The sequence below is a fragment of the Lissotriton vulgaris genome, chromosome 1_1 (genome assembly GCF_964263255.1).
Source record: "Lissotriton vulgaris chromosome 1_1, aLisVul1.2, whole genome shotgun sequence".
Taxonomy (NCBI): Eukaryota; Metazoa; Chordata; class Amphibia; order Caudata; family Salamandridae; genus Lissotriton; species Lissotriton vulgaris.
In genome coordinates, this window is record NC_141685.1 from 546,130,288 (window position 1) to 546,146,052 (window position 15,765).

Here is a 15,765-nt window from a genome sequence, read left to right on the forward strand (position 1 = left end):
GATGCACACCATGAATTCAATGTTTTACTGGGAACGAAGTGACATTTGTATACAAAGGGAGGGTGATTAGTAAAGAGCTTGTGACATGGGTGGGTGGAGGGATTGACGCATTATGCAAACAGCCGGACATGGATATTAGTGCTGATAAAATGTTGCACTGTGGGGAAAATAATGAGTTGTAATGTAAATTCGATACCGTGTTTGATTAAAATATTTACTTCTGTTAGATGATGTAAAATGTGCATTTGTGTTAAGAATATGAAGTGGTAATGACTTTTATTATCATTTATAGTGACCCCTGACGAAGGGCGCTTCCTGGCCTGAAATGCATTGGGATTTTCATTGAATAAAATACTGCTTGTGCACTATTCGTATTCTGTCCAGAGGTCCTGATGGGCACAGTTTGAATATTAGATATTTGAAAAAAGGCAATACTTTCCGAGCATGGATTCGAATTAAAGAAGAGAAATGGAGGTTTAAAGAAGATTAAAATGGGATTAAATTGATTACATGGATGAAAATAAGGTACACATGAGCGCCAAAGAGGGCGGTGTTTAGCTGTGTGTCTGGTTGGGGGCAAGAGGTTGCCCCACTTCACACAGTGATGTGTGCCCTGTCGACTCTTCACTTTTCACTGCACCACAACATACAGCCTGCAAGGGCAGTGTGTGGGTGTTAAGGTACAGGGCCTCTAAGTGTGGCACAGTAGGTGCTGCAGCCCTTAGAGGCCTTCCCTGGCCTCAGTGCCCTTGGTACCTTTTACAAGTGATTTACCTGTGACCAGGGATGTGCCAATTGTGGGTACAAAGGTACAGTTTTGGGCAAGAGCACAGGCCCTGGGAATCGGATTGGCAGGTACCCAGGGCGCACCAAGTCAAAGTGCACGATGCCAGCCCTTGTCGGAGGTAGTTTACTATAACACAGATGTCTTGAAACTGCAGCTGTGGAGCCCAGGCGATGTTGCAGAGGCACAGGAGAGATTCATGAGCTGTCCCACATCGGTTGACGAGATGCAGGAAGGTCAGTGAACGTCAGGACCAACAACAAGCCTTGGCAAACGCAACAGTAGTGTTGCATGAAGAAATATTTAGTTGCAGACCAGCAAGGTCTGAGGGACTCACCCACCCAGGGTAAGCCTGGGCGGGTCCTCAGCAAGCAGGAGAGCCAGCAGGAATTGGTGGAGACCACAGGAGGATCCTCTGGCAGCAGGCACAGAGTGTCTCAGAGAGGCCTCCGCAGTACACAGAAGACGGATGCCCAGTTTGCTGGAGTAGTAGGGAGGAAGTCGCTCTTGGAACTGTGTGATGTTGGAGGCTGGGGCTTCTTGGAGCTGGAAATCTTCGGTCAGGAAAAACAGGAAGCCTTGGCAACAGCAAAGAGACATGATGCACAGGGATGCAATTCTGGTCGACTGGAGAGGGATTACCGTCTCCCAAGTTGCAGAGAAGACTGGTCAGGCCTCTGGAGAGCCAACAATCCACCACTTGTGTTGTAGAGCCGGAGGTGTCTTTGGGACAGCAGGATCCACAGGTTGGTCATCGTCTAGGTGCCTGCGTGTGCAGGGGAGTGACTCCTCTACTCCAAGGGAGATTTCCTCTTGCTATCCTGATGTATGAAGAGTTGTGGGGGACTCAGGAGGATGCGCAGCCACGCAGGTTGTACAACTAGGAAGAGCACGGAGATGAAGTTGCAGTAGGAGCCTTCCGACCAGAATCAATCGTTGTCTTGGTTCCTGGTTCGGTACAGCAGCAGAGTCCAGTATCCAACAGCAGAAAAGTCAAAGTCTTTAGAGACATCTTCAGGTGAAGCCAGTTGGTTCATGAAGACGAATTCCGGGCGAATCGAAGGACTCACCCTCAGGGGAGCCCTTAGGTAACCCAGAGAAGGGGAAGGACTACTTCTGCAGTGACCCACCAATCTGCGGGGGGGTCAGGAACGCTACTCTAATGGACTACCCAGTCAGATTCTCCTAGGGGCCTCTGCTCATCTAAGTTTGAAGATGGCAGAATTAAGTGGCCACCTGGCAGAGCTCTGAGAATTTCCCACAGGTGGAGCGGGACAGGGGGGTGGTCACTCCTTTGTCCTTTGTGTAGTTTTGTGCCAGAGAGGGAGCCAAAGGCTCATGGATGAGGGCAAACCGGTTCATGCAAGGAGGGCACCAAATGCCCTTCAAAATGGAAAATAGGGCCCTCCATATGTTGTACCATTCACAGGCATACATACACCCAGTGCATGTTTACAGCAAACACACACTGCTCAGCACTACATCCTTCATGTATTCTACCACTCATAGGCCCACATACATCTGCAACATGCATGCATGGCACAGTACTGCATTATCCCTGTATGGTTCCCTTCCCAGGCACACACATACCCTGCACAGATAAACCACTAATTCGCTGTGCAGCCCTATACACGAAACCGATGTAGGCCCCAAGATGAGTTAAGCAAACAGTAGCAGAACTTTAATTGAGTGATCCGCTAGCCTCACTCCAGCGACGAAGGTTAAAAAGGACCCGTTCACTCCTACTGATCACTACATAGTATGCAGCGACCACCGCTCTTGGGCTGCTTTACTAATGGTGCAGGCAGTAGCCTTCCACCACTATGAGGTTATCACTTTGGGCGCCCCTCCCAGTCCCTAACCAACTCAAGGAAGAACAACGGTCTGAAGAAGTGTGACAGAAAGTACCTATGTTAGAGCAAATACAGTTCACCAGTTATACATTACTTTTCCCATCACAGGCTAGAGTGAGGTTTCCATCAGCCCACCCATTTGGCAGAGCTTCGTCATTTGGAAAACCAAGAGAGAAGGGTCACATGTAGCCAAGATAGTACACGGACTACATGTACAAAGGTACTGGGCCGCTTACTCTCTAGATGACTCAGCCTCTATGTTTATCCAAGGTGTAAGGACTGGTGGAGTGCAGTGCAAGTGCAGAGTACAAGTGTGATAAAAATGACTAGAGGGACAAAAAATATGTTTATTGGGGATTGTCCAACTGCCATGTATTAAAAACCGCCTGATAGTTTTGAATTTTTCTTTACTATCATTTGGCTAAGAGTGAGGTAAACATGTTTCAGCCGAGAGGGTTACTAACCCAGCTTTCTTCAGGACCTAAAAAGATGTTGTGTGCTACTGCAAATGCATCAATTTTATCAAAACAAACAATAGTAAATTAGTACGAAGAAAATGGATCAGTGGTTGTTCACCACCCTACCAGACATATGTCTCATATGTGTGTGGGTTCCAAAGTTAATTTACCCTAAGTATGATCTTTCCTAAACTACCAGTTTTCTCTATTCAGATTGATTAAATCTTTTGGCCTACGGGTTTGCTGACTATCTGGACTTGTAATATAGAGATTTCAGAAAAATAGAGATTTCAAGAAGGACTACCCTATAATGAATAATTGAATCAGGACTCAGGTCTCGATTCTGCTATCTGTACTAATTTCCCTTTACACACTGTCCGCGTAAGGTTTTTGGTGTCCGAATGGATTATTTCGATGTAGCTCACACTCGCTCAGATTGCAATACACAGCAGGAAAGTTCCGCATACCCCTGTTTACATATATTCAGCATACTTTCCTGGCGTACTAATCGGTGCCGTTCCTGGACTTGTGCTGACGCTGCTCAAAAGCTTGAAATACACCAGGCGCACACAGGCGTTCCAACACTGAATGCGCAAGAGCATTCGGGTACGGTATTAAACAACGCGCATGCCTTTTCGCATCCTCTCTAACGAAAAACGCAGGATGACAGCTGCGCATGCACGTTCTGACACAATCCAACGGGCATGCGCCGACGATCAGCACGATGGACACACTCTTGCGCAGAGTGTTTCAAAACTCCGTGACGAGCCGCGATATTCCAAAACAGTGGCGAGTCTGCATTGGATAATTAATTAATTGGTGTGCATTATCCAATCAGCGCGGGTATAAGAACAGACTCCCTACCTTCCTCGGTACCGCCCACATTGCTTGCAGACTGCCCCGAGGTACCGACGGATAGGTAAGTCCAAAGCTATAGTATTCATAAGGCATTCCAACCTGGGCTATTGTTGTGTAACTTGCCTCTAGTCGGAATAGCCTAGCGCTAACCTATTTTTATCACTCTTGACTTGGCCCTTTTGGTGAAGAAATCTAATAATAGCATCACTATGGCTACTAGAGAACATAGTTCTCCCACTCTTCAAAACATTGTTATTGAAACAACTACCACCAGTAATATCTATTAGGTGCCCTTTTGAGTTAGCAAAATTGCATAAATCCTTACTGTGTAACGTCCTTACCAGAGAACGTGGCCCCCCTGTTTTTGTTCACCCTTGGTTATAACCATAGAGTCTGGCAAAATAAGTTATGGTCAGAGTTTTGGCAATATCCCCAGTGGGGCTAGCGGGGCCGGCCACCGGAACAATGCGGCATGTGGGCATATAAGATAGAGGTTTTTGTAGTGAGTTTTCTCAGGGGTATGCAAGTAAGTTTATACAATCACTTGTTGTTCCCCCATGATCTTTTTTGTTCCACTAGAGCGGGCCTCACACATCGAGCAATCGCCGGGCGAGGTGAGGCTTACCCCCACACAAAGCTGGGTGAGAACTTTTACTGCAATTTTTTCTATTCTTTCTACTTTTCCCATCTTTAGCACGTAATGGTTTAAGGGACTGGTCGTGTACAATGATTGCACGATAATGTGATAGATTGAACCTCCCTGTTTTTTGAGCACTGTGTACAGTTCACTTCCTCAAAGTGAGTAGCACTATCCTTGATAAATATTTCTTTTTTCACAGGGATGAAGAATTAACTTTGGAAACCACACACATATGAGGCATATGTCTGGTAGGGTGGTGAACACCCACTGATCCATTTTCTTCGTACTAATTTACTATTGTTTGTTTTGATAAAATTGATACATTTGCAGTAGCACACAACATCCTTTTAGGTCCTGAAGAAAGCCGGGTTAGTAACCCTCTCGGCTGAAATATGTTGACCTCACTCTTAGCCAAATGATAGTAAAAAAAAATGCAAAACTATCAGGCGGTTTTTAATACATGGCAGTTGGACAATCCCCAATAAACATATTTTTTGTCCCTCTAGTCATTTTTATCACACTTGCACTCTGCACTTGCACTGCACTCCACCAGTCCTTACACCTTGGATAAACATAGAGGCTGAGTCATCTAGAGAGTAAGAGGCCCAGTACCTTTGTACATGTAGTCCGTGTACTATCTTGGCTACATGTGACCCTTCTCTCTTGGTTTTCCAAATGACGAAGCTCCGCCAAATGGGTGGGCTGATGGAAACCTCACTCTAGCCTGTGATGGGACAAGTAATGTATAACTGGTGAACTGTATTTGCTCTAACATAGGTACTTTCTGTCACACTTCTTCAGACCGTTGTTCTTCCTTGAGTTGGTTAGGTTCTGATTTAGGGGTACGAAGTACAACTGGTCTCTAAACATTGCCCCCTAGACCCTCCCCCACATTTCTTGTTATTTGCCCCTCCCAGTCCAACAAGATAGTAAACCGTGAGAAAGGTCTCTGTCATAGTGCACATGTATGATCCATGTTTGATTATGACAACAAAAATCAGCATTAGGGATCTAGGCATCAGTAGAGTCAGGACAGGGGAGCACTTCCATTACCATACCAACATTGACATAGTTGTTTTACACGAAGTGAAAAGTTGGGACCTACAAAAGTGTTTGCTAAAGGTTATTTAGTATCATTAACTAGCCAAATGCCAATGCCCTACCTCAGGGATGTGATAGCAGGGTCAGTCTTGTAAGAACTATTCCTCCTCTGATTAGATGAGTCTACAGTGGCAGTAGGGACCATGAATAGTTTTCTTGTGCAATGGTACAGGCTTTGTTGAGGTCTGTGCAGTCATTCCTAAAACTAGGTCTCATATGTAGCACAGACTTAACACAAAAGGCATAGAATAAAATACAGAAAAGTTTTTTTTTAAACTGTTAATAAATAGAACTCAATAAAAGCATACCTATGAGCTTGGAAATGATGTTCTCCAACACAAATGTCTAAGTCTGAATAACAACATTTTTTGTAAATGGAGAGAAAATCTTCACCTAGTTTTGATGCTGTTTCATGTAGAAAATCATCTAAAGGAGAACACAGGAAAAAAAATCTCATAAGAGAATGTCTTCAGTCATCCCATAATACAATATATCCTAAAGGAGCTGGCATTCATAAAGCTGGCTTATATTCCTCCCAATTAAAAGTGTAAATTAAATTCAGAGGGCACCACTCAGACGGAGTTTGAATTTGCAGTGGCACATTAGAAAAGACTGCACTACATATAAAATGTCCATGGGTCTAGAAACAAAGGACTACCTCAATAAAAATGCAATCCTAAGAATCAGCAAAACTTAAAAATCTGAGTGTATGGGAGCAGAGAATTCTCCATCAACGTAAGGATACCCATCAGTCACCACTCTCTACCGCCCTAGTCATCATCTGGGACTCCTTTTGGCATTACCATCGTGAAACATAAATGATGGAAATAGGACCTGATGAAAATGTCCTACATCAAATTATGGATCACTGTATGGTCCTCTAGATGTTAGCTGGTAGTGATATGGGATGGGATTCTTTATGGTCTTCACTCTGCAGTTCTGCCACAGGTTTAAAAAAACATTGACAATGTGAACGTTTGATAATACTAAAACATTATCAATGTTCTCCTCATTTACCCTGAATTTCTCAGACCACTTCTTTTCCTCAGAAACTGACATATTCATGGGGAGCCTATGACTGGGGATGTAAATATAATCTCCTTGTGTTTGCTTTGGGGATATAAACTGACCATGTTTTTTTTTTTGGTGTTCAAAACTGCTTTATTGCATAGTTCGCACAGTACACTGCTTTATGCGCCTATAACCCTGAGGCCTGCAGCGTATTAATTGGTTGTGACACAGCCTTGTGACCGGCATCCCGGAGGCCCGGCGGCGTACAATAGGATCAGTCGATAGGTGTACTGTATCTGGTGCAAAAGATATACCTGAGGATTCACTGCAGTAGAACATTATTTTCATTTTTTTCAATTTCCAACAGTAAACAAACTATGAGGCCTTGTAAACACACTTGGAGGTGGAAGTCCGAGTCAACAGAGCAGTTCATGTAGTGATGATCTTTCGTTAGTACACATTTATATAGCAGTAGTCATGGTGATATACATCTAACATTAGAATAAGCATCATGTGTGGTGTCATGGAGTATCGTTAAATGCGGAGAAGTGGGTACATGGTGTGGGCAGAGCCACATAATGGGTAAGGGGCCGGTGGCAATGTCTGGGAGTACAATGGCCATGGATAACATGTGGAGGTGTTCTGTGTAAGGCATTGACCCATTGCGTGGTCTATTGGGTAAAGCCCCTGACATGTAGGAGGTGAAATGTATATGTGCCGGCAGGTATTGTGTCCTGTCTCTGATTGTAAGCAGTGTCGCTATTCGCTAGTATGTCCTCCCTCAGGAACATCGCTGTCATCTGCCTGTGCGTGTAGATAACCTACCAGCGGGCCCCAAATATCTTTAGGTCGGTTAGGGATCGGCAACAATTCAGCAAAGGTGGTGTGTTGATCCTGACAGTAAGTCCTGTCCGCCAACCAATCTTTGAATTTAGGTGCTCTGCCTCGGCCCCAACGACACGCCACTCGTCGCTTTGCCAAAAGCAATGCAGTATCTACGAATTTCCTACAGGATTTAGGGATATGTGGTGTGTGCCCAAGAAGCGTGAACAATGGGTCCATAGAAATGGTTTCCTTTGTCATTGCAGTGAGGGCGTCAGTCACCTGTTGCCAGTAGTGATGTACAAGAGGGCACCCCCACGCCAGATGCAGGAAGCCTGCGAGCTCGGCATGGCAGCGCTCACACCGGTCACTGTCAGCCAACCCAAACCTGTGTTTTCTCACCGGGGTATAATATAATCGCTGCAGGAATTTGTAGTGCATGATCTTGAGTCTACTACTAGCTGATATACGAGACGTAAGGGCGCAGCAGTATTGCCATTGTTCATCAGTGAGCTCAACGGCCAGATCAGCACTCCAATGTGCCCGGGCACCCGCTACAGGTATCGGAGCGGTAGTCCTGAGCTGACGATAAAGGCCAGAGACTAAGTGTGCCCCTTCTTGTGAGCACAATAAGAAATGGAGTGGGGGTAGGATTTCAGGTTCAACGGGGAACTCAGGCAGGATGTCCTTCATCCCCGCGCGCAGGCGTAGGTAGTAAAAAACATCGAGCGGGGTGCGATCATGGGACGCAAAGAACAGCTCAGCAGATTTGAACTGACCGTTCGAGAACAGGTCGCCCCAGCAGGTGACCCGTACTCTTTCACAAAGTGTGCGAAAGCCCCGTTCCTGTAGTAAGGCAAGGTCAGGGTGAAACGTCAGTGGCAGCTTAGGTGAGTATGGCAGACGGCAGGACATTCTCCTGGCTATGCCACGCCATGCATCTAGCGTACAGGAAACAGAAGTGTTGGGTGTCAGTATTGATGATTCCGAGCAATGGAGTAGGCCATTAAGCGGAATGGGATGGACAATCCAATCCTCCACTGCTAGTTGAGGCATGAAGGGTGTGGGAACCAGCCAGTGATAAGCATAATGCGCCTGCGCGCATTGATAATACGCTTCAAAGTCAGGGACATCAAAGCCTCCTTTGTCATATGGCAGGATAAGCGTGGACCATTTTAACCGTGGATTCTTGCCCCCCCAGAATAGCCGACACAGTTCTGATTTCAAGGTTTTGAAGAAAAAAGCTCCCGGAAAATAGGGAATATTGAGGAAAAGGTATAAGAATCGGGGAAGAACCACCATTTTGACAAGAGACGCCCGACCAGCCATGGATAGCAGCAGGGTGCTCCAGCAGTCCACTGCAGCGGTAAGCTTCGTGATTGCTACTCCATAGTTGGAACGCAACATTTCATCTCTATCACAAGAGATTTGTATACCTAGGTATCGGAGATCCGTCCGACACCACTCAAGCAGGTAATCAAGGGGAAAGTCAGTAACCGCATCCGTCAGGGGGTAGAATTGCGACTTGGACCAATTGATGTGTACACCTGACATCCTTCCGAATACAACAAATTCTCTCAATAGTGGGTTGAGGTTCAGGTCAGGGTGCTTGATATAGAGTGTGATGTTGTCAGCATAGAGAGACACATCAATTTGGTGCTGCAGGCATTGTATCGCTCCCTCTCGATGCAGCTGATGTAGTCTACAGGCAAGGGGCTCGACCGCTATCGCGAACAAGAGGGGAGATAGTGGGCACCCCTGATGTGTGCCTCTAGTGATGTCGATTGGGTTCGAAAGGCGACCATTGACAAGGACTTTCGCCGTAGGTCGAGTATAGAGGAATCGGACCCAGGAGATGAAGAGTTTTGGGAATCCCATGCTAGCTAGGACTGAGAATAAGTAAGGCCATTCAACCGAGTCGAATGCCTTAGAGGCATCTAGGAAGACGGCAGCCACCGGTAAGTCAGGGTGTACCGTGCGGAGTAAAGAGAACAAAGTGCGTAGGTTATGAGAGGTAGACCGACCCGATACAAACCCAGATTGATCGGGCAATACAATCCTGGTCATAAGAAGGGACAGTCGAGTAGCCAGGACCTTCGCGAGAATCTTGACATCACAGTTTAAGAGGGAAAGCGGGCGGTAAGAACTGCAGGAGCTAGGGTCCTTGCCGGGCTTCAGTAGAGAAGTAATGACCACCTCTCGCATGGAACCAGGGAGGACGCCATTGCCTAATGATTCCTCATAGACCTCTCGGAGGACGGGGGCCATGATATCTATGTATGCTTTATAAAATTCGGCAGGGATAACATCGAGGCCAGGGGCCTTGCCATTTTTTTGTGACATGATGGCCTCGCGAATTTCATCCAGCTCAAAGGGGGCCGCCAGAAACGCCCTGTCACCATCACTGAGCCAGCAAAGTGCTACATCGCCCAGGAAGTCAGCATAAGGTATATCATCCACGGTGTTAGAGGTGTAAAGTGTGTGGTAGTGAGATGTGAGGCATCGAGCAATGCATCTGAGTCCCTGACTGTGTTCCCTTGACCGTCAGTAAGTTCCATTATAGTGTTGCGATCTCATGGGGCTCGCGTAAGCAGCGCGAGCGCCTTCCCCGGTCTATCTCCCTCGAAGTATTTCCTGGCCTGCCAGTGCTTTCCTCGGAATTTAGCTTCCCTATTAGCCTCCTCTTCGTATTTAGACAATTTGTCTCTAAACTCAGCGTGTGTGTCAGGGCTGTCGACTGCCACCATGCGGAGCTCCAGGGCTCGCAGTTCCCTGTCTAATGTACGAATAGTGTTCTGAATATCCCGCAGGACCCTAAAGCTTTTGGATATGCAGTATCCTCTAATGGTGACTTTAAAGGCCTCCCAAATGTGTTCAACCGAGTCTACTGATCCCTTGTTTCTGGGAAAGAATGCGGCTATTTCTTCTCCCAGCTCGACTCGGAACAGGTTGTCTTAACAGTGCCTCAGGTTGTAGTCTCCATTGTGGCCTGGGGCTTTCCCACCCAGGAATGCGGAGATGCATTAGTGCGGGGCTATGGTCAGAGTATGTTCCTGGCAAATGTGTTGCCCTCAAAACCCCTGCAGTTATCTCTTTGGTAAGGAGAAAGTAGTCCAATCGTGCCCATGTGCCCGTCTGCGAGGTGAAGTGTGTGCCTTCCCTCCCGTTAGGGTGTAGGTGTCGCCATATGTCCACCAGCCCGCCTTCAGTGATCACGCCTTCCAGCGCCTCTCTAGCCCTAGGCTTGTAGTGGCTCATCCCGTCTGCTCTAGCCATTTGTGGTGTCAGTGCCAAATTAAAGTCTCCCCTCCAAATAATATGGCAAGACCCTACATCCATGATTTTGCCCCAGAGTGTGGTAAAGAAAGCGGGCACGTCTAGGTTAGGAGCATAGCAATTAACAAATGTATATGTGTCACGACCCAGTCGCCCCCACAGGAGAGCGTAACGTCCCTCGCTGTCCACCAACTCCCCACACTTATGAAACGGCACTGTGCGTCCAAGGAGAATGGCGACTCCCCTCGCGTAGGTGGAATAAGAGGAGAAGGCACGGACTCCGGCCCATTTGCTTGCAAAGGTGGCCCTCCCCTGCGGTGACAAGTGAGTTTCTTGCAACATGGCAGCATGGACATGGTGTCTGGTGAGATAAGCAATTACATTACAACATTTTTTGGCATTATTAAGCCCTCTAAATTTCTATGACATGCAGGTCAGTTGTGCATCAGTATTTAAGGCAGCCATAGGCAGAGAAATATCAATTTGGCCAGTCTTGTTCTGTGTGATCCTGCAGTACCCACTCCAAACAGACGATATAAGTTACCATGACTTTGTATAACTCGACCAACCGTACCAAGTGAAGAAAGCCCCCCCCGACCAGCCCATCCCCCCTACCACCCCAATCATGCCAGCAGCCGTCTCCCCCCCCCCGGTTCCCCCCTCCTCCCCCTCCCCCCCTCAACTTCAACATCTTAACAGTATGCATGGGGTGCACCCGTGAGGGAAACATCAGCAAGGGCGCAGCCACTTCTCCTGCCGATGGCCTCCCATACTGTACCACCCTCGGTGGAGGCCAGGACAGGGATAGTGGTCCTTGGAGTACATTACCACTGGAGAGGTCAGCTAGTCCTGTTCTGCAGCAGAAAGTCCAAGCCCTCCGCACACCTGGATCAAGGGTCGGGTATAGCCGTGCAAAGCGGCAGAAAGTCTGGATTAGGCGAAGCCATTTGATCAATGTTCATTCGCTGCTAAGGATGGGACTACTTCTTCTGGGTCCGCCTCAGCATCTCGGCCACCCCTCCGGGCCTTACAAATTGTTTTCAGAAAGTCTTCGGCTTTCTGGGGATTAGTGAAAAAACTATACTTCCCCTGATGTGTGACACGTAGCTTCGCCGGGTATAGTAGGGCATATTTCAACTGGGCCTCTCGTAGTTTCTTCTTCACAGGTATGTGATTGCGGCGCTCCTCTTGCACCAGTGGGGTGAAATCAGGTATATGGAGAAAGTGATTCCATTGTATTGCAGGGTTTGTTGAGTCCGGGCTGCCCTGAGTGCCACATCTCGATCGCGATAATTCAGTAATTTAGCAATGATCGGCCTAGGCGGCAGTCCGGGCTTGGGCATAGGAGCCAATGATCTGTGCGCTCGTTCGACAATGAATTGAGGTGAGAACGCATCCTCCCCCACTGATCCTTTGAGGAGCTTCTCGATATAGAGTTCCATTCTGCCCGTGTCTGTGGATTCCGGAATGCCCGTGACGCGTATGTTGTTGCGTCAGCTACGGGCTTCCAAGTCCTCGTTCTTGGCTGCTATGAGTCGAAGCAGGTTGTCCATGCGGGCCAATTGCGTGGTATGGGATAAGGTGATGTCGTCATTGTCCGATATACCCTGCTCAGTTGACGCTATTCTTTCTTCGTGTTGGTCCACCTTATGTACCAGGGCGTCCAGCCGAGATGTCATCCCGTCAACTTTTTCCACTACAGTGGCGAACCCCTGCCTCATCTCTTGGAACAGGTGGTGTAGATCAAGTTCCTTGGCAGGAGAAGCAATGGTAGACAAATTTGCATCACTGGGCCCTGGGTCAGCGGGCGCCGATTTTGTACCTCTCTTTGCGCCATCGAAGCTTATTTTTGTCTGGCGGTTTTCAGGACGCACCATTCTGCTCTCCGGTCACTCTTCGCCCAGCAGTCCACTTTCTGCTCAAGCAGTTCCGCAAGGCTCTAGATGAGAGGTGGTAAAGTGTTGACAGCAGTCACCCTCCGAGACAGGTAACGCCTCACCAACCCACACAGTGGTTCTCAATGCTGGAAACAGTTTTAGCGGGAATTGGGGACTGCACTCCGGGAAGCTCAAATCGCCAGCCTGCATATGCGATGCTAAGTCGTGGTAGGGATAAGCATAGGGAGCCTCACCAGTAGTCGTTGATCAGTAGTGCATCATGAACAGTACGCTCCAAGCCATGTAGCACTATGAGGCGGCCCTGCCCACGAGCCCATTGTAGTGAGCTATCGGTGTAGTTGTCTGCATACAAACAAGCCAGCAGTGTGCCCCACGACCACGGAGGTGCAAAGCAATGTGGTCAGCTTAGACCCCGTAGCCAACCACGATCGCAGCAGCAGGCCACTTCGGCAGCGTCTGCAGTCCAGGGTTTTATTCGAGATATTGAATGTGTACTGGGCCCGAGTATCACCAAATGGCCAGAGGATGAGCGGACACAGCAAGCACGGCAAGGTCTCTTACAGGGCGGGTGATCGCGCCCCCACTCCTCACTGACCACAGGGCAGTCGGGTCGCTGCCGGTCCCAGGTACCCCTCACCTCGGGCAGTGTGGTATCGGGGTCCGCGACCGTCCTCCTCCTCTCCAAATGTCCGAGTTTCGCAGCCGCGGCGCCCCTCCCGAGGGCCGACACACAGCCCGGTCCGCGCTTAGGTGGAAGGCGCGGTTCCCAGGCGATGAGCCCGCCGCTGGTGAACCACCGACGCTGGGCAGGCACTCCTGGGCAACGAGCAGCCCTCGCAGTCGGCAGCAGCCCACACCAGCGAAAAAAGGGGACGAAACCAGGACCGTCCCAGAGCCAAGGGCGCGAGTGGGGCCTATAGCCTCGTGGCGAGCACCGGCCTCGCGTAGCTCCTGATGGCCGACCTCCGCACCCAGCAGTCTTCGAGGGCCCTGTCGGCAGATTTTTCAAATGTCGATTTCGTCGGCCCAGAATGCGCCGGAGGTCCAAGCTTCGGGTCGAGTGCAGGGGGGGGCGCTCGCTACATCAGATGGTAAGTAGCATTACAGGATTGCTCACCAGTGGTGAAGGATATCTGTAGGATAGTGATCCAAGGAACATGAGCTACACAGCTAGGCAGCCATTCCATGTGCGCGCCCTCTAGCGCCCCCCAACTGACCATGTTTAACATCCACACATATAAATGAAACCTATGCCCATGACACTTCAATACTTCTGGCTTTGTCAGTCATATCCTGGACACAAATCAGCTATGACCTCTACCATGAGCAAGTCAAAACTGTTCCTTGAAAAACCTTTATGATAGTAGACCATCGGATGCAAAGAACTTAAGTCTTTTTGTACCTAAAAGGTAGACTCTCAAGCATTTCATAACTAAATACATGATTAAGGAGAAGCAGAAAATTCTGCTGCTATTTCACTAATTACAAATAAACTATGGTGTAGAAATATAATCCTACCTGAATAACAGACAGCTGACATTTGCAGGAAACATCAAAAACACTTGAAGCCATTTGATGCACGTAAAACAATGAGATCTTTGCATGGAAAAATCAGATCACTCACCTTGGAACACAGTTCCATGGAGGTTTTCTTTTTCACTCGTGCAAAATGAACTACAGAGAAGACGTTGACCAGAATGTTCCTGGGAAGAATTATCGTGCATGGATGGGAAAGGGTCATTTTCAAGGCGTTGCTTATCAGACGGATTTTTGTCTTCGGCATTATTCAACGGGATATCTTCCACAACTGATTCTGACCCTTTTTGAAGTGTGATCAGGAACTCTTCTTCAACCTGTTTAATATTTCTCTCCGAAGAATATACAATGCTAAACACAAAGAAAAAAATTCTTGTTGAGCCAATAAAAGCCTCCAAGATTCATACAAATCTAACAAATATTCTACACATCATTTTTTTTTTTAGACATCCACATTTTCTACTTCTTGCATACACAAGATGAACCTTGGTAACCGAAAATAAACTTCCACAATGCCTGTGTGCAATGGATTTCTGAAGGAGCAAATACTGGGATTTAAAAGCTACTTACAGTTGGTTTTTAGGTCTCGCTAGGCAGCCCGCATGCGCGGTCTCTCCGAGGCATCTGGTAATCCACATAAGGAGGGTAATCCCGCCTCCCGCTTGCCTCGTGCTTGCAATTGGGCTATTTAGTGTTACTGAGATTTTCCGGCCTACCTATTGTTTGCTGGTCCGATGCATCACTTCCGTTTTTATCGGAAGCAGCACCGACCAACTACAGTTCTATTGCGCTGTATGCCTTTCTCAGTTTCCCTTTGGGACTACTTGGGCTTTTTTAATACCAATGACTTCGCCACTGCGCCAGCTTCATGGTCTGTGGGGATTTACGGCGCCCGTTTCATTCTTCAATGCGACGACAATGATACACATTTGAAGCCACGCTCTTAATTACATGGGAAACTCATCGAGGGGATTACAAATTACGCTTCTTCAGCCACTCCCCCTTCAAGAAACTTCGACGCCGCCGTGACCCACCCCCCCACCAAATCCTTTTCAATCCCACTAAAGCACTCCTTAAACGAACACCCGCTTAACCGGAGGGCACAATATTATTCTCTCATAGACTGGCACACAAACGAGAATCCCTTCATACCCACCCTATTCTAGGCCCTGGCAGCCATATAACAGATTTAAGCATGAGAAAAGAGAAGCTAGTACTCCCCCACCCCCCAAGCATTTGCCCAAAGTATAAATCGAATTGTTTTCTCGTCCACGATGATTGCAAAGGGATCACACAAACGTGCCCGACCCTTTCTCACCACTCGAGGGGTGCAGGCGCAGCCTTCTCTGAAGGGCCAGTTGGTGTAAGTCTGCTCCCAGTACTGTTGTAATACGGCTGCCACTGGGGAGGAAGAGAGGCGCCTGGGGTAGAAGCCGCGTCCACGCTCATTGCGGGGCAGACCGGAATCTAGGCGCACGGTAGGCTCAGTAAGTGAGACTGTTCGCTCTGCTAGCACCGTCCTGGGTGC

General features: G+C 48.0%; 1 protein-coding gene across 1 annotated transcript in view; it reads right to left on the minus strand.

Moving 5' to 3' along the window:
* Positions 1-15,765, minus strand: part of BTBD8 (BTB domain containing 8) — a 541,977-nt gene that overhangs the window by 442,488 nt on the left and 83,724 nt on the right. Inside the window, exons 3-4 of the mRNA XM_086953936.1 lie at positions 14,326-14,588; positions 6,003-6,120 (exon numbers count right to left, since the gene is read on the minus strand). Of these exons, the coding sequence (XP_086810062.1) occupies positions 6,003-6,120; positions 14,326-14,588 (381 nt within the window). The remainder of the gene's footprint in view (positions 1-6,002; positions 6,121-14,325; positions 14,589-15,765) is intronic.